Here is a 26,052-nt window from a genome sequence, read left to right as displayed (position 1 = left end):
ATTTTATTGGTATTTAATGAAATTTCATATTTTTAAAGGTTATTAGCATTTCTCCATGAACTGACTATTTATACCTCTTGTGTGGCTTGCATTTTAACTCTGTGTAAAATGTTCTCTATCATATTAGAATTTAAAATTTTGTTTGTCAACCATAATACTTTCCCTCTTGTGGCTTTTGTATTTTGTATTTCTTAAGGTTTCTCTTGCTCATAATTGTAAGCATAGTCACGTATTTTTTTTTCAAATACATGTATAATTTATTTTCATTGGCCTCTTGAATGCATTGTTTATATTTTTCTGAAATGACCAACAGATTATCCCTATATAATCCATTGAATAATAGTAATCATAAGTGCCATTTATTGGGTGACTATTACATACCATGCATTGTTCTTCAGTAGTTCAGGTATATTAAATCATTTAGCTCTCACAATAACCTTATGAGGTCTGTACTTTCATCCCTGTTTTACAGGTGAGGAAACTGAGAGACAGGAGAGATTTAGTAGTTTGTCCATGGTTACTGCATCAGTCTGGGTTCAACCAGGAGAAGGAAACCACACAGCAATTTAAACAGGAGCAGCTTAATATGAAGGGCACAGGGAGAATACCCAAGTAAGGATGAACTTGGAAGGGGGTTCAGACCTCACTGAAGAGGGTGTGGTTGCAGCCTATTGTTCGGCAGAGAAGCTGCAGGGTTACTCAGGCCACAGTCACTACAAGAGCAGAAACAACCCTGTGGGGCTCAGGCTGGTAGATGGGCACACAAGGACAGGGAGCCATGGAAATTAAACCTCTGTTGTGCAGGATGGAGATGGGCCTTTGGGCTCACTAGGCAGCCAGCCCCATAGGACACTTTGCTGAATGTGGTGCTAAGGAGAGAGTGTGGGGATCAGTGAGGATCTGGGTACCATCCTGTTCCTTCTGGGCTGTCCACTCTGCTGCTGTGGCATGAGTCAGGAATTGGGGAAAGCATGTGATGTCCAAATGCTGCAGAAAGCTGCACCCTGCAGGCACTTAGGGCTGGAGAGTACCCTGTGGGCCAGAGGGTAAGAGAAACTGGTGCTCTCCAGGGGCCTGGCTAGCAAGCCACCCTTCCTCCTACAGTGCGTCTCCAGTGCCCTCTGCTGACAAAGCTGGCCAGTTTGCCAGTTGGCTGAGGAAACATACTCAAAGGGCCCGTATCCATTTTCATCCACCAGACAACCAAGGGTGAATTGCAGCTGAGAAGCAATCAACTGATAGCTGGTACAGTTATAAAACAGTCTGACTCCCATCACTCTGTGCTCTTTCTGCCTCTCATAAACAGTCCATCCTTTTCCTACTCATTGGAAATATTGTCTGTATCATGTTTAAATCTCCACATTCATGTGTCTGTGTCTCAACTTTAGCTTTATTCTATTCCGTTGATACATTTGTCTATTTTGTATCCAAACCACACTCACAATACCTTCTAATAAAAAATGATATCTTGTAAGGTGAGTATCTCTTCCTCCCTTTTTTCAAAGTTTAACAAAGCTTTCCTGATGAGTTTAAGAGTTAGCTTTGATGGAGAATTTATAGCTTCGAATTTAAAAGTTAATTTGGTAATTACCAATGTCTTTACAATATTGAATCATAATATACAGAAATACATTTTATTTTAAGAGCTAGTGCAGATATCTATGCTTTTCCTTCTTTTGATATTTCATTCTTTTTTTGGTGACCGAAGTTTTTGGTGTTTAGCTAAATGTCTAGTTTTTTTTTTTTTAAATCAACCCTGGTGACCTTCATTTGAATTTTTATTCTCTTTATGTCCCACTACTGGGTTTTGTTTTGTTTTGTTTTGTTTTTTGTATTAATAGTGTCCTGAGAGGAATCCATAGGTTAGTGGTTAAGGGCATGGTCTTATTAGCTTAGCTGCCTCTGTTAAAATTCTCAGCATGTGATCCTAGGCAGGCAACTTCACCCTCTGTGTAAATGTTTTCTCAGTAATTAGATAGCATTCATAGGTGTACTTATGTGAGAGAGTTGAAAGATCCATTGAACAATTTGATGCATGGAAGGTATGGCACTGGGCCTGGCACTTGGAGGGTCCTAAGTTACTATAACCGTCTTCTGTCATCATCACTGTCGTATCTGTCATTGTCATCCTGACAGTTTTTTCATGCTAACACATACTGTTCGTCCTGTTGTACCTCCCAGATAAGCACTGTCTTCTCACCACAGTTCATGTTCTGTTTTTCCTCCTGGAAACTATCTGAACTTCACTTTTGGCTCAGTCTTGTACACAGTTGGCCTCTTCTCCCCACCTTTTCTCCATTTGTAGGACTTTCTCTTTATTCTGTCTCTCCTGCAGGTGAGAATTAAAATTTTTGGCCATTAATTTTTCTCCCCAAGGTACGTTTGAAGCTGTTTGTAATCATGTTTATTCTTTAGAGGAAATACATGGTTTTGATAATAGATGCCAAATTTTCAGTTTATTTTTAAAATTCTCTTCTGAAATCTATTAAAAGGGAACCTAATGTAAATTTGTATCATTTCAAATTCAGTCTTTGCTGCTGCAGCGCATGACAAAACAAGAATATATGTTTTATATTTGTTCTTTTCTTGCACCTGTAGGTATTCATATTTTTGTCCATTTGATCCTGATTGTTTATGATCATTAAGGGTTTTCATTAGTATATTTAAAGAAGAGCTTTCCAAGATATTTAAAAGTTGTTTTATTGAAACAGCCACAAAACTGAGTAGGAAACTTGAAGACTTCCTGACTTCATTCTGCACCAATTTTATTTTTTAGGAATCAAGAACCCAGTCTCAGTTGCGAACAGACTCTTGTGCGAAGGGCAGAAGGGCAAGCTCTCGGCCGGCCGGATTCCTCCCTGGTAACTTCTTTGTTCTTTGACTTTCCCAGGTCTTTGGTCTCTGGTGCATGCAGTGTTTGAAGGCTATTTTTATACACAGAAGGCTTATGCTGTTGGTTACACACCAGTAGTAGCTTGCCTTTGAGAGGAAGACATGCTTTGTTCTGTGATCTTGGAACATTTTGTATACTTGATAGAGCTCCGATTGGAACAGAATAGAACAGATTAAAGCAGAAGAGAGATCAGAGTTAATTTTCTGTTTTGTAGTTGATTATAGAGATGCTTTTGCTGTTAATTAGTGCTCAACTGGGGTTCTTTTTTATTATGAAACTTTAAAGTATCTTACACGTTTGGGTCCAGAATCTAAACTAATGTTTAATTTTGAGAAGTTCTTAGAATAAAAGTGCTTAATTTTTCTCTTCTGGAGATATACATTGTGACCCTGAGATTAGTATGATTACATCTTTCTCCAGCATTAACATACAATTTTCATTAAAAAAAAAACTTTGAACTTTCCAAATATTTGTAAAAGTAGAGAGAACATTGTAAAGAACCCTCGTAAACTTCTCATCTAATAATTCACCATAGTTTTGCCCTTTCTCTGTCTCACACGTCTCTTTTTTTCCTGTACTGTTTTCAAGCAAATCCTCACCATCACAGTTCACCCCTCAACAATTTTGTAAATTTCTCTGTGTTTGTGAAATATAATCACCATCCTGTTATCAAGCCTAACAATACTAACAAATATGCCTCCATACTCCTTTATACTCAGTATGTGTCTAGCATGCCTGGCTGTGAGGGTTACAGTAACATCCTGTGTTGAAAGTTGTGATGGGGTACCATAGGAATCACTTTGTTTGACTACTGTAGTTTCAAGTCAGAGATAATAAATGAATATAGTTTTGAAAAATCTTGAAACCTTTTACTCAAATATATTCAAGATATCCTTTTCATTATATACTTTTCAGGTGTCTAATTGTGATACTAGAAGGGTCAGTTATGAAAAAATTCCAAAGAAATATTAATTTCCAATATTATGTGTTTTCAAGAAAGCAAAGATAAGGAAAAGCAAATCTGATTTCTTGAAATCACTTCTAATATGTGTTTGCTTGGTATTTATATGTTTACTTATAACTCTGAAAGTAGAGAAAGTGATTAAAAAATTCGAATGTATACTTTTCTCATAATTTATGTTAAAACCATGCTGTTTTGTTTAATTGGTGTAAAGTCACCAATCCAAAATTTACTAAGTGTTTGTTTAGTACATGCACAGAGTCCTACTATCCAGACCTTTTTAGGGGAGTAATAGGTACAAAGATACTGTCTCAGGATTTGTATTCCCCTCAATGTTAATTTAAATGTGATTGTTTTCTTCCACCCATATTTGCTACTATACATAAAGCATGATTAAATCTAAGCAAACCAATTTTGAAGACACCTGCCCAGTAGGGAGGAAACAATGCAGTTGTTTTAGTTGACAAGAAAAATAGCATAGGGGGGAAGTTATACTCAGTGGTAGAGCGTGTACTTAGCATGCATGAGGTCCTGAGTTCAATCCCTAGTATCTCCATTAAAAAAATAAAAAGAATAATGAATAAATAAACCTAGTTATCTCTCTCCCCCTGAAAAAAGTAGCCTATTTTTTTTAAAGAGAAAAATAGCATAGACCCTATGAAAGTTATTTTAAAGTTTATCTACAAACCCACCAGAACCCCATTCCCTGCACTCCTCATATCATTTACCAAGCAGATTCTCAAATTTATCTGGAGGAATAAGTGTGTAACAATAGCCAAGACAATTTGGAACAGATCAAAGGTAATAGCCATTATGATTACTGTAATGCTATAGTAACTAAAACAGGTTGATTTAGGTATAAGGGTATGTAAAAGATCAGTAAGACAGACTTGGAAGTCCAGAAGCAGCCTTCTTGTATAAGTGAAGTTAGTCTGTGATAATGCTGTCATCTCAAAGCATTCTGGGTATGTCTGATGGATGCTGTAGGTTCATCATAGATGCTCTTTATCATCTTGAGAAAGTTCCCCTCTTTTCCTAGCATGCTGAGAGTTTTTAATAGGAATAGATACTGTACTTTCCAAGTGCTTTTCTGCATGTATTGACATGACTTTATAATTTTTCTTATTTAGTCAGTTAATATAGTGGTTGGTTGATTTTTGACTGTTAAAGCAACAATTGCATTCCTGGGATAAACTCCACTTGGTTATAATATATTATCCTTTTCATATGTTGTTGGATCTAATTTGCTAACATTTTGCAAAGAATTTTTGCATTTATTCTTATGAGAGATATTGGTCTAGCTTTCTTTTCTTGTAATGTCTTTGGTTTGGGTTCATTTTGCTTCTTGGAAATGTAGGGAATATATATTTCATCAGATTTGGAAAAATTTTGGCTATTATTTCTTCAGATAATTTTTCTGATCCCTCCTTCTCTTCTGTCCTCCAGGACTCCAATTACACGTGTATTTGATCTCTTGTAATGGTTCTACAGACCACTGATAATTTGTTTACTTTTTGTATTCATTTTTCTCTTTGTTTCATTTTGAATAGTTTCCATTGCTGTTTTCAAGTTTACTAATTATTTTTCAGCAATATCTAATCACCTGTTAATCCTGTCTAGTTTATTTTTTATTTCTGACAGTGTAGCTTTTATCTCTTGAAGTTTGATTTGTATCTTTAAAAAATGTCTTTCATGTATCTACTTAACATGTTCAGTCTTTCTTGTAGCTTCTTGAGCATGTACATAGAGTTAGAGTAACTTTAAAACATCTTTGTTTACTATTTCTATCATCATTGTCATTTCTGGGTGGTCTTCAATTAAATGATTTTTCTCCTCATTATAGGTTACATTTTCCTGCTTCTTTGCATGTTTGGTAATTTTTTATTGGATTCCAGGCATTGTGAGTTTTGCCTTATTTGGTGTTGGATATTTTTGTATTTTAATTCTAGGATGTAGTTAATTTATTTAGAGACAGTTTCATCCTTTCAGGTCTTGCTTTATATTTTGTTACATGCAACCAGAGAAGCATTTAGCCTTGAGCTAATTTTGCTTTGCTGTTGGGCAGAACCCTTCTGAATACTATAACAGATGCAATTAGAATGAGGTTTTTAATTTTGACGGGTGGGACAAGAGTTCTTCCTCACCCTTAGTGAACTTGGGGACTGTTTCCTCTAAAACTTTAATATTATTCTTTCCCAGGCTTTGGGTAATTTCCTCCTACACATACACTGCTCTCTACTCAGCTGAAGACTAGAGGGGGACTCTGCAGATTTCCAGAGTCCTTCCTCTGTGCTGCTCTCTCCTCTCTGGTTCTCTGCCCTGGCTTTTCTGGATGCCCAGCTCTATGTCTTCAGCTCAGAGAAACTGCAGGACTCTTCCTGCGCTGTGGCCTGGAAACTCCAGGCAGTAGGCTGGGGGCAGTCATAAGTTTACCTCGTTTGTTCCCTTTCTCTCAAGGATCACTGTCGTATTTTGCCTCCTGTCTAGTGTCTGAGAAACTGTTATTTTCTATATATTGTCTGGTTTTCTTTTCATTGGCTAAGGCAAGAGTGTAAATGTATTCCCTGTTACTCCACCTTGACCAGAAGAAGAAATCTCTCATGTACCTGGAAGTTTACTTTATACTTGCAGTACTTAAAAAAAAAAAAAAATTCCTGGAGTATCCAAAATCAACAAAGCCAAATTTATCATGTTTTTACTTTGCACTTATTTACATACAACCCGAATAAATCCAATTATCTAATTCTGTAATGATAATAGCTAACATTTATTGCATTTGTACATTATGAAAGGCACTGTTTTGTGTGGTTTGCATGCATTATCTCATAAAATCATCAGATGATTTATGAGGATAACACACATTTTGTAGATAAAGAAACTGAGTAGCATACTTCATCACTGTTATGCTATTAGAAATTTATGGAGTCCCTCCATAACACATTGGAGGCAGCAGATTAGAATTTATAAGTGGGGGAGTAGAATCCTTTTATAATAGTAAGAAGTAATTCTTCATACCCATTTCATTATTCATTCACTTACCCATTCCTTCATTTAGCAAATTTATGATTTACTTCCTGTATGCCAGGCATAGGGGTAGAAAAGCTATCAAAAGCAGATTGAACACTTAAAAACCATAGTCGTCTGGTGGCATCTGTTGAAGAGACAGGCCACTCTGTGTGGGCAGCAAGGCATTGCATATAATGCATATTTTCTAAGAAGTCTTTAAAGTAACAAGTTCATTTGTCTGTATACCTTGCTGAGGAAGGCAGGGAGTGTATCTGCTTCAGCTCTATCTAAACTTGTTAGGCTTTTATCAACTCTTATTGCTTTGTTAGAAAAATCCTGAGCAAAACTTTAGGCAGAATGGTATTTCTATTAGCTGAGAACTTTTTGTTTTTTAATTTTCTGGTTATTGCCACCATGATAGGCATTGGTTAAGTACTGGCGTTTGATCGGACTAGTAGAGTATTTGACATCTTCATAAATTTGATGGGACTACTATCATAAACTGTGTCACATTTCCTCCAGCTTTAAAATTTTATTTATAAAAGTATATTTTCAGAACTTTTTTCCTCCCATCATGATAGGGTGCAACTCTAATAGGCCTTATTTACCATCTAGAACAGGGGTCGTCAAACAATGGCCTGTGGGCCAGATCTGGCCTACTGCCTGTTTTTGTAAATAAAGCTTTATTGGAACAGAGCCATCCCTATTTGGGCACATACTGTCTGTGGCTGTTTGTCTACTGCCAAGGCCAAGTTGAGTTGTTGCAACAGAGATGTCATCTGGCCACAAAGCCTAAACTGTTTACTATCTGGCCCTCTCAGAAAAAAATTTACTGACTCCTAACAGAATAAGTCACAATTTTTGGAAATTATGTTTCTTTTGATAAAAAAGGGAAAGCTAGAAAAGCATTGTTACTTTATGTTTAATATGATTGAAAGCCAAAGTGTTCCTTAGACACTTGGATTTTTTGAGAGGTACATTTAATTTTTGGTACATTGCTTACTTTTGAATACTATTAATCTATTGTATTTCATACATTTATTCAGATTTTAGTACTTTTATTGTATGAATGTGCAAAGAAAACTTAAAAACCTAAAGATTAAAAGAAACATAAGAGACCTATCAGCTAATCAGAAGATATGTGTGGATTTGTTGGATTCCCATTCAAACGAAACAGTTTAAGAAACAAAGTAACAATAGTGGCAAAAAATTTTATGAGACAATTAGGGAAATAAGACATTGATTGAATAAACTATTTTGATACTAAGGGATTTATTGTTAATTTTTTTAGGTGTCAATTGGTTATATTGTGCTTTTGTTTTTTAAAAAAGTCATTTTTTAAGTTACATGCTAAAATATTTATATTTGAAGTTATATGATATTTGATATTTCCTTCCAAATAATCTGGCTAGGGATGTAAATGCATTAATTATTGATGAAATGGGGTGATGATCCATGGGGTTCATTACACTCCTCTCTGTAATGTATATGTTTGAAAATTTTTGTAATGCAATTTTTAAGAAGAGTTTAATCCTTGTTATTTAATTTGATTGTTATATCTTATTTCCACATAGAGCAGACTCCTTTATATACACTTATGTGTTTGTATGCTTAAAGTAATCAGAAGCCACCAATTTGTCTTTCTTCAAATTTGTGTATTTATGATAATTAAAGAAGTAATAAGAAAAGTAGATTGAACTGTTTTTAAGTGCAAAGAAGCTGCTCTCATTTTCTCCTGTATCTTTCTTATCCAGAATAATGTATTTTAAGCAGTTTTGAGAGCTTTCTGAATCACCAAATTACACATTTTTAGACTGATTATAGTGTTGCAGTTCTTTGAGTATGGGTGGTTCCCATCCTTAAGATTGTCAGTGACATCACTGCGTTTGCCCGGATGGCTCTTCCCGGGTGCTGGGCTGTGCTGACACTTGCCACAGCACTTACAGGCCGGCTTGTTGAAGGGTTTCATCACCCCACCTCAGTGCTGGTCTCAGCAGAGTGCTGCTTTTGTTTGATATACTACTTCAGATTTGCTTTAAGGTAAGGGGAGCACAGCACAAGGAAAATGCTGTCCTCTAGAGAATTCTGACAGCCTCATTTATTATTTTGTTTAATCTCTTGCCAGTGTTTATTTAATGCTTAGTGTGCTTCAGGCACTGTTCTGAGTGCTTGGGATATATCAACATCAATGAAAAACAAAGATCTCTGCTCTTATGAAGCTTACAGTTTATTTGAGGGAGACAAATCTAAACAATAGGGATAATATGTAAATTATAAAGAATATAGTATGTAAGAAGGTGGAAAAAAGAAAAAATGTAAAAAGGACAGAATAAGAGGGTTTGGGAATCCTGAGTAGAGGAGGGCTGTGTGTGGGGGTACAGTTTTCAATAGACCTCATCAAAGAGGTATATTTAAACAGATGGGGGAATTTGCCGTTTGGGAAATAAGGAAGAGGCGGGAGCCCCCTTGGCATGTTTGGGTTTTTACAAGCGGCTGGAGTCGAGTAAGCAAGGGGGCAAGAAGAAGAAGAGAAGAGGTGAGGAGGGAGCAGAGAGGATCAGATCACTCGAGAGCCTGTAGATTCTTGTGAAAGCTCCAGATTTTATGCTGGAGTCCTCACAAGAACTTTTGCAGGATTTTGAGAAGGGGAATGTCATTATCTGACTTGGGTTTTACAAGGATGTCGGTGGCTGATGTGTTGAGAGTAGGCTGAGGCAGGGGACAGAGCAAGGCAAGCATGGAAGTGATGAAGCCATTGCAACACCAGGTAACAGATGATGGTGGCTCAGACCAAGGTGGTGGCAGTGGAAGTAGTGAGAAATGGTCAGATTCTGGATGTGTTAAAAATGGGGTTTTCCAATGCATTGACGTGAAACTTCTCTAAAAGCTTTCTCCTTCGAGAGACAGAATATTTGAGATAAATTTGAATTGGTACTGAATTTCATGTTCTGGAAAGTGATTTTTTGTTTTTGATAGTATAGTTTTTAGTAAAAGCTCATGTAGCTTTATGGCATTTTAAAATGATTTCAGAAGCAGTTTTATGCCATTCTGTATGATAACGAACTACTAGACAAGTAATTTTTGTTACATGGAAAGGTCAGATATTCAGTATTCTTATCCATAAGATAGCATCCAAATATTCACCTTCCTATGAATATCGTAAAACACCCAAAGTATTTAAAAACTTGTATAGCAGATGACACCAACTGATTTTACTTAGAATTAAACCTATGAATGATTAAGAAATGAAAAATAAAACTAAGAATATTTTATAAAATACTTCGGATTCCAGATATTGGGATTGAACCCCAAATGACCAGTGGGCGTGCTGAGAATACTACATTCAGCTCCAGACTTATGTCCCAATCATTTAACTTACTAGTTCAATATCTCTTTTACATCTTCACATTGAAGAGAGGTTATTTCTTGTATCAAAGTCTTTTTCTAGAAGAAGGAAGTGCTACAGATGCCAGCAGGACAGCTCAACTCACAGCCAAGTTCCTGCTTCAGTTTTTCCTCCATTTGACCTTTGTGTGACAGCTTTTCTTTGCAGGGGTCTTCATTTGATACAGGGATAGGAGAAACTTTTCTATTTTTGGAGTCCTTTAGAATTTTTTTAAAAATGGAAGTTTGAAGAGGTAAAGTTGTTTATTCTTGTTGGCTTGCTCTCTCCTCTTTTTTTACTTTAATGCTCCCTCCTTCCCCGCCTTTATATATATTGGAAAACAGTTGTTGGACTTAGCCTTTTGGTTTCTCATTGGAACCATTTGGATATATTTCTGAGTATCTACTTAGATTTTGTTTTTCTAATCTGTCATTGGTCATCTTATTAGCAATCAAATCCCAAGACCACAATATGTGTTACTTTGAGTTTTTAGTGTTGGAATGATTAGAAGAACAGAAAGAAAAAGTAGGGAGCAGGAATCTAATGAGTAGGCACAAGTTCAAGGAGTCCATTACTAGCTGGCTGAGATCTTTAAGAAGTTGGCTGTGGAAGGAGATGAAATGATTGATTCTTATGGTAACTGATCGCTGTTACTGCATTGGGGAACGGGGTGGTTAATTATCCTGCATGCCATTTGAAATCTTTGAAAGAAAGTCTTTTACAGTTAGCTAACCATAGCCTTTTATTCACTTTGTTATGTTAAAACTTGCAGTCTGTGGGTTAAAAAATTACTTTTGGGACACACCACACTACTTTACTTTTACCACAGTAAAAAATGATTCGGCGAGTCAGATATATATTTTTGTCGCATCAGTGCTTAGAAATGTAAGCACATCTCATTGTGTTTGGGCATCACTGGCTGAAACCCTCTCGTTTTGGGTAGATCCAGGTGTTATACTAGGCAAGAATACCGAATCTGAAGACATTCACTTAACCTTTGACTCTTAATCTGATTAAATAGATCTTGTGATGTAAACAGAACCCTGCTGATCCAAGATAAATCTTAATGTTTGCCACTGGGAAATCAACCATTCTTACTTCTTATGTCGAATTTTGCCAATTTTCACTTGTTAGTTATTGCAGATGAAATTGTACCGTTTCCAATTGTAAAATTTCTAACTTGGGGAAAAATTAAAAGAAAAATTTTTTGGCATATAGCCATATTATTATTTTGAGGTAAGGCTAGAATTGTATCTATATGCAAATTTTTTCAATTGATATACTATATTACTTATATTACTTTATTGAATATGTAGAAGATGACACTGAATTTTTAAAAGAATTATTTTTCTGTTATTAGCTTTTTAGTTGGAGAAGGAGCCTACAGATGGGCAGTAGATCATGGGATACCCTCTTGCCCTCCTAACATCATGACCACAAGTGAGTAAAAACTTCTGAAAATTAAGCTATATTAGCATATATACCTGAAAGTGTTACATTGCTTTTGATCCATATAGTACTTCTTTTTAAGGAAGAAAGTTTATATGTTGAAATGTTTCAGTTAAAAGAAACATAGAAAGTTATTTGATTTTAAAGCCATCTTTATATTCCTGAGGTTTTCCCCTCCTTGCTTTCTTATGCTTTTAAAGAAGTATTGCTAAAGGATCTCTTTTAGGTTACTTAAAATAATTACTACTAATAAAACTGTAATACCACCCACTCAGAGAGAGAGGAAAACATAGGTCAACACTTACCCATCCATGAACTGGGGAAGGGCTATGTAGGTACCAAGTGCAGGGGAAGGAAAACAAAAGTGTGACTACAGAAGAGTTAAGCTGAAAAAACACTTATCATGAATATGACAATAGGATATGTTCCCTTAATCTATGAAGAGTTTTACCAAATTAAAAACCACGCAAATACATGTAATACTCCAATAGAAAAAAAAAAAAGGTCAAAAGGCATGAATAGATAATATAACGTAACTAATAAGGAAATTCAAATTAAGACAAGTACATGTTAAATTTGCTTCCTCTTGCTTGGTGAAAGAGTTAAAAAATATTATATTACTGCTGGTAAGTGTGTGGTAAAATGAACATAATACATTGTAGGTATAAGTGTAAACTAGCAGAAATTTTGGAGAACAGTTAAGTAACACGGATCAAAAGCTTTAAACTTATTCTGCTTCTTGGAACTTGTCATTAGAGACATAGACAAAGATTTATGTAGAAGGGTGCTCAATGAGCATTATTAAGAATATAAAAAAATTCTGTTATGTATAAAATAAGTTATAAGGATATATTATACAACGCAGGGAATATAGTCAGTATTTTAACTAGAAACGGAGTGTAACCTTTAAAAATTGTGAATTGCTATATCATACACCTGTGACATATAATATTGTATGTCAAGTATACTTCAGTAAAGGAAGGGAGAAAAAGGAAAAACGTAAGAAAAAGATTATATATGGTATAGCACAGGGAACTGTATTCATATCTTATAGTAACCTGTAATGATAAAGAATATGAAAACAAATATATATACGTGTATATGTATGGGTGAAAAATTATGCTGTATACCAGAAAATGACACAACATTGTAAACTGACTATACTTCAATTAAAAAAAGAGAAAACAACAACAACAAAAAAAGATTATAGAAATTGGAAAAAAAACCCACCTCATGTTCAATGCAGAAGAATGTGAGTAAATAAACTATCACGTATTCTTACAATGAAATGATATGACATAACCAGAAATTGTTATAAAAACTGATGTCTGATAATGATTAAATCTAATAATGACTTACACTAAAAAAGTGAGGTTATAAATATGTATATATGTATGAGTGTTTTATATATCTATTTAAAAAAATCATGGCCACATATGTATGCATAAAACAAAGAAATAGTAAAACCATATACTACTTGTTTTTAAAGTTTTTAATTTTATTTTAATTTTTTATTATTTTTTAAATAGAGGTACTGAGGATTAAACCCAGGACCTTGCACAAGCTAAGCACATGCTCTACCACTGAGCTATACCCCATCCTCCTAAATTTTTAATTTTCATCAAGTAATCTGTGAATTTAATCAAATGAAAAAAAATGAGGAATCATTAGTTCCAAGGAAACCAAGTTGTATGAAAAAGAGATGATTATATATCATAGCAAGTGTATAATAAAGATTGACTGTTAGTAATATCATGTTCAAAATGAATATTCATAGAGCTGGCAGCTGTAGTGTCTGGAGGCTGGAAGAAGAGAAATGTGAATGTGCGAGGCAGCAGGGATTGTGAGAGTCCTCAATTTTCACCCTCCCCAGCATGATTCTACCTTAAAAACTCCCCAGTGGAACTTGCTGTAGAGTTCTTATCTCAGGCAGACAGAGCAGCCCATCTCTCAGTTCTGTTTTGTTTCCCCTCAGAGACACGCCCCCTGGGAACTTGGGGTGCTGTGTGGGGGCTGCCGTGCTGCTGTCATCTCTCCTCACCGTCACTCTGGAATTCCCTTTTCCTCTCTCCAAAATCAGATTGTCTGTTTCCTGAATTCCATGTGTTTTTCTTTCTTACTTTAATCCTTCATTTGGTATATGCAAGATGGGAAAAGACTTTCACTTACATTTCTGAAGAGGTTGCTCTGTCTTCTAACTTCCAGTCTTGCTAGTATGCAGTCCGCTGGCATTTTGATTCCCAGTTCTTTGTGGTGTATTTTTCCTCTTTGGAAGGAAGTCCTTAATTCCATGTTCTTAGTACCACAGTGATATCTTGGAATGGGTCTTTTTAAAAATTCATTGTACTGGGTACTCTTTTGGACTTCCCATCTGGAAATTTATGTGCTTCTGATTTGGGGAAATTTTTAAAAAACTGTGTAATAATCTCTTCCCCTATCTCTTCTCTCTTATGTTTTTCTAATTTCTGTGAATTAAATGTTGGATCTTGTGCTCTAATCCCATGTGTCCTTTTCAAGTTATTTTTTCTCCTTTTAAAAATCTCTATCTTTTGTCCTACTGTCTGGGAAGTTTCTTCAATTTTATCTCTCAAACTGCTTCCAATGAATTTATAGTTTTGGTTTTCATAGTTTTAAGTTCTAGAGATACATCTGCAATTAATATTTTTGAAACATGATATACTGTTCTTGTTTCATAAACTCAATATTTTTGCTCTCTCTCTTAGGGTATTATGGTTTAAAACTTCTTATCTGCTGTTTCTGCTTCCTCTGTCTTATTTTGTATTTGTTTGTTTGTTTCAGACCCTAATACATGTTAGCTAGTTTCCTTAAGTATCTAATAGTGACCCTCTGCTATTTTCATATTGGTGAGTGAGGTGCCTGAAAGCCAGTTGGCAGCTTTGTGAGGGCAGATCTGTTTGACCTCAAGTGGGAGGCGTAACCATTTCTCTATACATTTTTTCTTTTGGATTAGGGAGAAGTCTTCCCAGCTCCAGCAGGGCAATAGCCAGTATTCTGGTACAGAGTAAAGGAAGGCACTGGAGGTGTCTCCTTGCCTTTATCAGACTTTTACGGAAAACTCTCTTGTAGGCGGAGCCCCATACCTGCACCCAGCTGTGTTCCAAGTCTACTAGCTGGGGGCCCATCTGGTTCAGCCTCTCCAAAGACTTCACCCCATGTTTTCTGCTGGCACAAGGAGGGGATTTGGGTATCTAATATTCCTTTTTGACATTTTTCTGCCAGTTCTCCTGTTTTTAGCCCCAGCCTGGCTTTCAGAGATACCAGGTGCTTTCTATCCTGAGTTCTCCTGATGCTTCTGTGGCAGGCACAAGTTTACTTTGGCAGGCATTCATTTGCTTTGTGATGTCTTGGCTACTGGACATTGGGGTTCATCTTCCTTTGCCCAGTTAGTTACTGTTTGTCCACTTGCTTTCTATTTTCTAAAATTGCGTTGATATTGCTCATCTCATTATAATCATCCCTTGGTATATCAATCTTTTTCCCCCCTTAAATTTCTTTTTTGGTAAGGTTTTAGTAGGGCATGGAAATGAATTCATGTGTTCAGTCTGCCAATTTCACTTCACAATATTTATATACAAATGAGTTATAAAATAGTACTAGGTTTTTCGCAGGATGGCAAAATTATCTTTGGCTATACATTAGTATTTTATATTTTTAATAAGAAAAACATAACATGTCATAGATTTTTTATAACATATAATCAACCAACAAGAAATGTTCTCTAAATAAATAAGATATTTAAAAATTAAGCGATATATTCATTTTTTGCAGAAAAGGATAGTTTTGACCTATGGGGAATTTAAAAGGAGAAATTATAACCATTATTTAGATTAAAATAAAAAATGCCATCCTATATTCAGCCATTTGTCTAACATTCAATAGAAATAAAATTCTGTGTTGATGCTGGTTAATGATAATGTTTTATATTCAGTTACCATTTTGAGGGGCATAACTTGTAGGTTATTATCCCTCTTCAGTGTTCAAAAGCTTTTAGAATGTCATTCTAAGGTTTATCTTAAATTTCTTACACATTTTGACATGTAATTTCATATTTCATTCTTGTATATAGATTTGAATTTCTTCCTGGCATCAATTCCTTCAGCATGGAATGCTAATAAAGCTTTTCTGGTGATGTTGTAGATGTAGTGAAATTTTTTCTCAGCTTTAATTATCTGAAAAAAATATTTATTTTGCTTTTACTTTGAAAATACTTTTTTTGTTATTGTTTGATATGAACTTCTGGTTGACAGAGTTTTTTCTTTTCACACTTCTTTTCTTTTATTGTGGTAAAATATTCGTAACATAAAATTTACCATGTTAATAATTTTTAAGTGTATAACTCAGTGGTACTAAGTACACTCAGTGCTATTTAACCATCACCACTGTCCATTTCCACTTTTTCCTCAACCCACACAGGAACTCTGTCCTATTAAACAAATGACTGCCCATTCCCCCTCTTGCCTGCCCTTGGTAACCTCTATTCTACTTTCTTTGTCTATAAGTTTGCCTATTCTAGGTCTCTTTTCTAAGTGGAATCACACAATATTTGTCTTTTTGTGTCTGGATTATTTCACTTAGCATGTTTTCAGGGTTCACCCATGTTGTAGCATGTATCAGAATTTTCTTCTTACGACTGAATAATATCCCATTGCATCCTTTTAGCACTTTTTAAGATGTTACTTCATTACCGTCTGGATTCCACTGTTTCTTAGAACGTCAGTCATTATTACTGCTTCCCTGTGTGTAATATGTCTTCTTTTTTCTCTGACTGCTTTTAAGAATTGTTCTTTATTTTTGTTTTTGCCTGGATGTGGTTTTCCTCATACTAGTTTTGTCGTGCCTACTGAATCTGTGGGTACAGCTTTTAATCAAATTAGGAAAACTCTTGGACTTTCTGCTTCATGCTCTCCCTTATTGGTTTCTAGGATTTCAGTATCACTTAGAGTAAAACATTTGATACTGTCATGTGTTAATGAGGCTCTTTTTTGTTTTAACCTTTATTCTCTGTTCTTGCTGTATTATTCAAGATTCTCCATAGAAACAGAACCAAAGGAGAGCGAGCGAGCGAGCTATCTCTCTATCTGTCTATCTATCTTTCTTTCTATCTTTCTATCTAAAGAGATTTATTATAAAGAATTGGCTCATGCAGTTATGGAGGGTGACAAGTCCCAAGATTTTCAGGGCTAGTCAGCAGGCTGGAGACCCAGAAGAGTCCTTTTTTTTTTTTTTGCTATAGCTTAAAAACTAAAATTTATTTCAGGTTTAAGAAGAATAAATAAAATTGAGATGCATTTGAGGCCTGGCTTTGCACACAAAAGTGGATAATAGGCTCATACTGGCTCTTGCAGCCCAGGTTAAGTTGGAGGTTCCTTCTGCAGGTAGACACCGTAATGCTTTGTTTGCCTTTGATTCACATTCCTCATCACTGCACTATAATGTTTGTATGTTGAATATCAATATCCAGAGAAGAAGCAGTTCAAGGATGAAAGTCATCCAGTCTTCAGCTGACAAAGCCATTCTAACAGAGAGCAGCAAATATTCTAACATAAAGTGAATAGTGAATTCATGAATCAAGAAAGTCCTTCCACACTGCATCCTTTGGAACAAAGTGTTTAAAATAGGAGCATGTCAATCCCAGGCGTGGAGGATTTTTGCTGGTATAAAATGTGGTTTTCAAGCAAAGATCAAGAAACTGTTTCATGAACAAGTAGCCTATTATAAAAAGTATCTCTTAGGCCAAAAATTAGAAGACAATCCAAATCCAAAGACCTTGAAACCACGATAGTCGATTGTGTCGTTCCGTCTGAAGGCTGGCAGACTTGAGACCCAAAGGCAGATAGGCAAGAGGAATTCTCTCTTACTTAGGGAGGAGTCTGCCCTTTTCTTCTATTAATGCCTTCACCTGATTAGATGTAGTCCACTTACATAGGGAGGGCAATCTATTTTACTTAGTCTGTCAATTTAAATATTACTTTCATCCTCATCAAACATACTGTCACAGACACATCCAGAATAATGTTTGACCAACTACCTGGGCACACCCTGGCCCAGTTAATCTGACAAATAAAATTAACCATCATACTTTTATTTGTAAGATTTCCGTTGAATTGTCTTTGAGTTTACTGATCTTTTCTCCTGCAGTGTCTAATACGATAGTAATCTTATGCTATGATTTTAAAAAAATTTAAAATATTGTTCTCAAGTTTAAAGTTTCCATTAAAAAAAAGCAGCTAACATCTCTCTCTTGAAATTTCCCATGTCTTCACCCATTATATCCATTGTTGACATATTTATCATTCTTATTTAAAAACCGTTGATAATTCTAAAATCTAGGTAATGTGTAGGTCAGCTTCTATTGAGAGATTTTTTTCTTGACCTTGGTCACAGTTTCCTGTCAAATTGCATGCCTAATAATTAAAAAAAAATTACAACTTGGGCGTTTGTGAATGATACATTTTGGAGACTGTGATTTGTTATTTTCCTTTGAATGATGTTTTCTTCTAGAAAAGTAATTAAATTATTTGCAGATCACCTTGATATCATCACAGCCTGGTTTTAGACTTTGTTAAAGTGAGTCTATTTCATTTTTGTCCTTGATCCCAGAGTTGTTTCTTAGTACTAGCTTGTGGTCTTTATTCCTTAGACATGGGCTTAAACTTTGTCTCTTCTACAGTGAGTATTTACTAAAATGTCTACTTTTCAGCCATTGTTTTCCTCAGTGGACTTTATGGAATCTTGCATCCTGTATGAACAGTTAAGGGTTCATTCAGGGATTTGAGGGGAATTTTATATAGATTCTGGACTTTCTTTTTTGTGGATTCCTCTTTTCCAGAATTCCTCCCTCAATTTCCGGTGGCTTCAGTAGCCCCAAACTGCTTCATCTCAGGCCAGTAAGACTACAGATTGCTACCTAAGCTTTATTTTCTGTGCATCGCACAGAGTGGGGAGTGCCTCATGGGGAAAGCTGTTTGAATTTAGATCTTACCTTGTGTATTTCTTTTCTTTCAGTGGTTGAATTCTCTCTTAATTTTGTCAACTTTAGGTCACTTGCCTTCAAATACCTTTTCTTTTTTATAAATTTAAAAATTCTGTCCAGAATTTGTAATTATTATTGGTCTATGGGTTAGCCTGATATAAGCTATTCTTTCATTACCATGAGTTAGAACTGATGTTTTGTAAGTGTCTGCTATTAACAAATATAATAATATAAATAATAAAAATAACATAAATTAATAAATTTATATAAACATATACTTTTACTTTTTAATGTGTGGTACAGGAATATGTTATCTTCTTAAATATTGGAGCATTCTACATAAACCTAATCTTCCTTTTTACTTCCGTTCCCAATCCCAGTCTCCTGCCCAGTCTGATAACCACAGTTACTTGTTTAATTTGCTTCTCTCTGTTTCAGCAGAAATGATGGAATATAGTAGATAAATGGTATCATACTCTAGTATCTTTAGTAAGTTTTTAGATAAGTGGTGTTATAATATGGTTCTTTTAGTATTTTTTGTCAGCAAAATGTATTTTGAAATCTATCCATGTTGATACATATAGATCAATTAATTTTTAAATTGCTGAATAGCATTTACCATGTTTATTTAGCTATTCCTTTATTGCTAGGCATTCAGGTTGTTTCTAGATTTTGCCATTAACATGATGATTCCATAAATATTCTTGTACACATCACTTAATATGCACATGTTTTATTGGGGTAGATAGTTGGCAGTAGACTTGCTGACTCATAGAAGATGTGCATTTACTGTTTTACCGGCTATTGCCAGATTCCTAAAAGGTTTGCTGTCTACTTTTGAGAAGTCTGGCTTTGTAAAGTTGCTGCCATTGATGATCATATAGTAGCTCAGAGCATAGACTTTAGAGTGACTATGGACAAGTTACCTCCAAGAAACTTTTCTCATGGAGATGTTGTGATTCCTTGAGGTAATGTATAAAGAATTCTTTCTTCAATTTATGGCACAAAGAAACACTCAGATGTTGGTTATTGATATCATTCTCACTGTTATTCATATGTTGAATGTGAAAATGATCTTGGGGATATGATTTCATCAGAATTTAATAGGCTTAGGTCTTTAACACTGACTGTTGAGATGATTTTAGTGATTGATTGCATTTGGGATTAGGTGTGACCATTAGAGCAGTGCTTTTCAACTTTGGCTGCACATCAGAGTCACTGGGGAACTTTGAAAAATCCTGAAGCCCTGGCTGCACCCAAAATCAATTAGAATAGCAACTCTGCAATGAGGTATCACTGCACACCAGTGAGAATGGCCACCATTCAAAAGTCCACAAATAATAAATGCTGGAGAGGGTGTGGAGAAAAGGGAATCCTCCTCAACTGCTGGTGGGAATGTAGTTTGGTGCAACCATTGTGGAAAACAGTATGGAGAATTCCTCAAAAAACTAAAAATAGGCTTACCGTATGATCTAGCAATCTCACTTCTGGGTATAAATCTGGAGGGAACTCTTATACAAAAAGATACATGCACCCCAATGTTTGTATCAGCACTATATACAATAGCCAAGACATGGAAGCAACCTAAATGTCCATCAACAGAACACTGGATAAAGAAGATGTGATATAATTATACAATGGAATACTACTCAGCCATAAAAAAGAATAAAATAATGCCATTTGCAGCAACACAGATGGACCTAGAGATCATCATTCTAGGTGAAGTAAGCCAGAAAGAGAAAGAAAAATACCATATCATATCACTCATATTTGAAATCTAAAAAAACCCAGAAAGAACACTGTGGACTTACCTACAAAACAGGTGGGAGGGGATAAGTTTGGGAGTTTGATATTTACACACATTAGCCACTATACATAAAAATAGATTTTAAAAAAAGTTTCTTTTGTATAGCACAGGGAACTATGCTCAATATCTTTTAATAACCTTTAATGGAAAAAATATGAAAATATATATATGTATATGCAAAACTGAGACACTGTGCTGTACACTGGAAGTTGATACATTGTAATTGACTGTACTTCAATTAAAAAAATAAAAAAAGAACAGCAGCTCTGGCTAGATGGGGCCCAGGCATCTGCAGTGTTTGAAGTTATGTAGGTAATTTAAACGTGCATTCAGTTTTAAGAATGTCTGGAATAGGATGTTGTACATTCTTTTGAATTTGTCCAGAAAATTCATTAAAATTGAAGGAAAAGTAATTTTGTTGTTCTTTGGTAAAGGACAACCTTAAATAGTTTGTGCTACAAAGTTTCTACCAATATTCCTTAGTTTTTAACTATTTTATGCTTTGGATGGACCTGAGGTAACGAGTAGAATAGGGACATTGTAACAATTTATGGGCATGATTCTGCCACAAGGAACCCTGTTTTCTTTTCTATTGGCTAGATTGTATTCTTACAGTTTTCTGCCTTTAAGTAGGATATTTTGAAAGACAGCATGATAATACTGAACATATTCTATAATTATAGAGTTTTATCATAATTGGTATACAGTATATCAGCACTTAATTTCATATGGCTGGTTAACATGGCCAGTTATGTTGTTTCAGATTTTTTTATGTTGAAGTATTTATAAATTCATATGCCATCACATGATATAATACAGAGAGATCCCATGTACCCTTTGCCCATTTCCTCCAGTGGGAGCACCTTGGCAAGCCTTTGTACAGTATCATATTCAGGTTATTGACATTGATACAGTCGAGATACACAGCCCTTCCATCTCCACAGGGATCTCACACATTGCCCTTTTATAGTCTCTCCCACTCACCTCCTACCTTTACCCCTTCCTTAAAACCTGACAGTTACTAATCTAGTCTCCATTTGTGTGATTTTGTCATTACAAGAATGTTATATAAATGGCATCATACAGGATGTAAGTCTTTGGGAATTGCCTTTTATCTTAATCACTCAGTCCGATTCTCTGGAGATTCATCCAGATGGCTGTGCTCATCAGTAGCAAGTACTATCTCATTGCTGACTATTCCATGGTATGGATGGATGTACCACTGTTTGTTTAATTATTTATCCTTGAAGGGCATCTGTGTTGTTTCCAGTTTTAAGCTATTATAAATAAAACTACTATAAATAGATATTCATATCGGGTTTTTTTGGTAATTCTTTTAAAAAACTTTGGTAAAATACACAATGTAAAATTTACCATCTTAAACACTTTTAATGGTACATTTCAGTGGCTTTAGGTATATTTACGTTGTACAACTGTCACTACCATCTAGCTGGAAAATCCTTTTCATCTTGAAAAACTGAAACTCTGTATTCATTGAACTCTAACTCCTCTTCTCCTCCCATCTGGCCCTTGGCAACCATCATTCAGAGTTCTGTCCCTATGAATTTGACTGCTCTAGGTACCTCATGTAAGTGAAATCACACATCTGTTGTTCTTTTGTGATACGCTTATTTCACTTTGCATGATGTCCTCAAGGTTCATCCATGTTGTAGCATGTGTCAGAATTTCTTTTTAAGGCTGAATAATATTCTATTATGTATACATAATGCTGCTGTGAACATAAGTATACAGAGGTCTGTTTTTAATTCTTTTGGGTACTCAAATGAAATCGCTGGGTTATATGGTAATTTTGTTTTTAATTTTTGGAATAACCACCGTACTCTTTTCTGTAGCAAGTGTACCATTTTTAAATTCCCAATAATAGTGCACGAGGGTTCCAATTTCTCCACACATGTTATTTTCTGGGTTTTTTTTTCTGTTTATTTTACAGTAGCCATCCTAATGGGTATGAGATGATATCTCGTGGCTTTGATTTGCATTTCCCTAATGATTATGCTGTTGACTATCTTTTCATGTGCTTATTGGCCATTTGTATATCTCCTTAAATATCTGTCTCTGAAAAGAGGGGAAAAGAAAAAGGGCGGGGCCACGGGAAAGCACTAACTTTTTAGATTCCCTGTTCTAAGTCTTTTCAGCTGGAGCAGGAGACATTGCTACAGTGGCTGTCTACCTCTGAGTGTCTGCATCTCTGTGACCAGAACCAGCAATTAGAGCGCTGATTCGGGTAGTTGGAGGATAGGGTCTTTATTGCCCACCCTGGCTCTTACAGGCTGTGTGCAGGCTGCCCTAGGAACGTAGGCATGGCTGCCTGCCGTGGGGTTGGGGATGGGAAATGGGTAGCGGCTACTGCACTAAAAGCTGAAATGGACCCAAATTAACCACAGTCTACGTCCAGGCCTTCCCCTGGGAACCCTCCTCTTTTAATAGACTCCAGAGTTTCATAATACTTACATTAGACAGATTCCAGCAGGCCAGGTGTTGCCAGGTAGGGAGATGGATTTCTGGTGCTTCCTACCCTGCCGTCTTCCCTCTGGCTCCAACTTGTTCCTTTTATATTAGACCATTCTGATTCAAGGATATCAGTCCTATCCATAGCTATTTTCATATACTTTAAAATTTAAGGATAGGTCATTTGTCGTTTACCTTTTGTATGATGTCTTCTGCCTTACAGACGTTTTACATTTTATGTGGTTTTGTCAGTGAGCCATGCTTTTAATGGAGTCTGGCTTTGGTAACATTCAGTGTAAAACATTCTACTTTAAAATGAAAACAAAACCAATAAAAAATAAAGTCTCTCTCAAAAAAGACTGATAGGCCTACTGTGTAATAGTTGAATCTTTTTGGACTCTTTTTTTCTTTTTCTTTTTTTTAGAATGTATATGTTTAAATCATTAATACCTATAAGGTTTCATTTTTGTGTCTAGTGTGAAGTAGGAATCTAATTTGTGTTTTTTTCTCCAAATAGGGAATGTATTGTGCCAAGAAATTTTATTAATAAAATATACATTTCCTACTGGTATGAAATATCAGTGTCATTCTCAAACTCCATTAGAATATATGTGAGTTTATGTCTAAACTTGTTGGTTAGTTCCATTCATTTGTTTGTATGTGTCCATTACTACAATATTGTTCTTAGACTTTGTTTTGAGGGCAGCTCTGTTTCCCTTTCCATCTAATTTTCCTAACAAATTTGTTTTTCCTTATTTAAAATGTTATTGATTAATCTTAAAAGTAATATGTCAGGTATATTTGTCCTTTTTTCATTGTTACTTTGATTAATTTACATCAACTCGGGGGAAAATTAATAGCTTAACAATATTGAATAATAATATTGTCCATCCAGGACAGATTTAATCAAGAGTACTTTTTTATTCTTCAGTAAAGTTTTATAAAATTGTATTTTTGTTTTCCACATCTCATGATTAGTTTATTAGCAGATATTTTGAAATTAGGTTAGTATTGTAAATAATATCTTTTTTTTTCACTTTGCTTTTTTGAACCTCTTTATTGTAAACTGTAGTACGCATACATCTTGTCAGTGGACAGTAGTGTTGGTTTCAGGTTGGAGTTATAACAGAGCTGCTACAAATTTTCTTACATATGTCTTTTGTATCAGTGGGCATTCCCTAGATACACACATTGTAGTGGAATTTGTGGATTGTAACGGCTGCCTGTCTTCACCTGTACGAGACGATGCCAAAGTGTTGTGTTTTTTTTTCCTTCTCTCTCTCTTTTTTAATTGAGGTATAATTAACATACAACATTATTAATTTTAGGTATACAGTGTAATGATTTGATATTTGTGTAGCAAAATGATCATCATAGTAAGTCTAGTTAACATTTGTCACCATATATAGTTACAGAATTTGGCTTTTTCTTTTGATGACTACAGTGTTTCTCAGAATAGTTTTTTTTTTTTACCAATGAATATAACTGTGTATACACACACACACACACACACACACACATTTGTTTCCACCTACCTTGCTAAACTCTTGTATTTTTCTTATAATTTATCTGTGGATTCTTGTTGATTCCCTAAATTCATAATCCTGTCAGTTGTGAATAATTAAAGTTTTGTTTCTTTCCTTCTAATTTTTATACTTTTTTCTTCCCTTTCATACTGGCAAAGGATCATTAGGATGGAGTTTAATAGAAATGATGATAGCATTTATTTTAAGTGTGATGCTTTTGATTGAAAATTTGTAGCTATGCTTCATTCTATTTGGGGAGGTTTTTTGGGTAAGATAAAAAATTATAAATGTCTTTAATTTTATCAGATTCTTTTTATCTATTAAGAGGATATTAAATAGGATTTGTTAGCACAATAAATTATGTTGATTTTTTAAAATGTAAAACAACCTTATATTCCTTGTATTTATCACATACTATATCCCGTAAGGACCCAATGAAACTTCTCTTCAATTTTGCTCCAATTGTTATGTATTCTACTTGCATGTATATATTAATAGCCCCACAAGAGACTTTGGTAAAGTAACCTTTCTATTTTAAAGAAATGGCATTCTGTATCTAACAATACTTACTGCCTTAAAGTCGGCTTGGTCGATACCAAAATAGCTACAGTAGCTTCCTTCTGATTAATGTTTGAATCTGTATCTTTTCCCATCCCTTTGTTTTCAATCTTTCTATGTATTCTTTTATTTAAGATGTCTCTTAAAAGCAACATATATATTAAAAATTTGAGGGGGCAATCTTTGTATTTTAATTGATGCAGTAAGCCCACTTACATTTCATGTCTTTACTTATATATTAGAATTTGAATCTACTCTTACTTTTTGCTATTTGCCCCACATGATCTATGCCTCCTTTAATCTAATTTCTTGCCTTTTTAAGGATTATTTTCTATTTTTACGTTTTCTCTTCTGTTACTATGTTGTTTTTGCCTTTTTTTTTTTACCATTCTCTACTAATTAACCTGAAGATTTCAACATACATGCTTGACTTATGAAATTCTGCTAGAAAATGTTACTTTTTACCACTTTTCAGGTAATGCAAGGACTATACAATACTTGAATGAACATTTAATAGCTTCTTAACTTTTTCGTACCTTAAGTGCTACTTAAAAAAATCGTAGAACTTTGATTATTGTTTTATTCATCAGTTTTCATTTAGATGTGCCTGAACACACCCTTTCCTTTGCACTTAGTTCTCCACTGCTCCCTGCTACCTTTCTTTGTTATTTGAGCTTTCACTTTGTATTATTTTTCCTGTTACTGAAGCACACCCTTTAGTGTTTCATCAGTACAGGTCTTGCTGATGGTGAATTTATTCATTCTTGCTTACCTGAAGCTATTTTTATTTCACCTTCATTTTTGGAGGATTATTTTACTGGATATAGTGCTCTAGGTGGGCAGATACTTCCTTTCTGCACATTGAAGATAATCAGTCCACTGTCTTGGGCTTCCACTGTTGCTGTTAAAAAGTCTGCTATTCTAACTGCCACTTTTTTGAAGGTAACGTTACCCTTACTGTTTTTAGATTTTTCTATGTCATTGTTCTTATTCTCTTTTATTTG

General features: G+C 35.0%; 1 protein-coding gene across 9 annotated transcripts in view; it reads left to right on the top strand.

Annotated features, from left to right (window-relative positions):
• TASP1 (taspase 1) overlaps window positions 1-26,052 on the top strand; it is a 258,318-nt gene that overhangs the window by 40,372 nt on the left and 191,894 nt on the right. For all 9 annotated transcript variants that reach the window (XR_010376678.1, XR_010376679.1, XM_064475888.1 and 6 more), the window contains 2 exons: window positions 2,777-2,861; window positions 11,606-11,685. Coding sequence is in view for 7 of the 9 variants with exons in the window: in XM_064475888.1 (XP_064331958.1) it covers window positions 2,777-2,861; window positions 11,606-11,685 (165 nt within the window). In the remaining 2 variants the exon portion in view is untranslated. The remainder of the gene's footprint in view (window positions 1-2,776; window positions 2,862-11,605; window positions 11,686-26,052) is intronic.

Source organism: Camelus dromedarius, chromosome 18 (assembly GCF_036321535.1).
Source record: "Camelus dromedarius isolate mCamDro1 chromosome 18, mCamDro1.pat, whole genome shotgun sequence".
Lineage (NCBI taxonomy): Eukaryota > Metazoa > Chordata > Mammalia > Artiodactyla > Camelidae > Camelus > Camelus dromedarius.
Note: the sequence above shows the minus strand (reverse complement) of the source record. Positions and strands in the feature narration are given on the sequence as shown.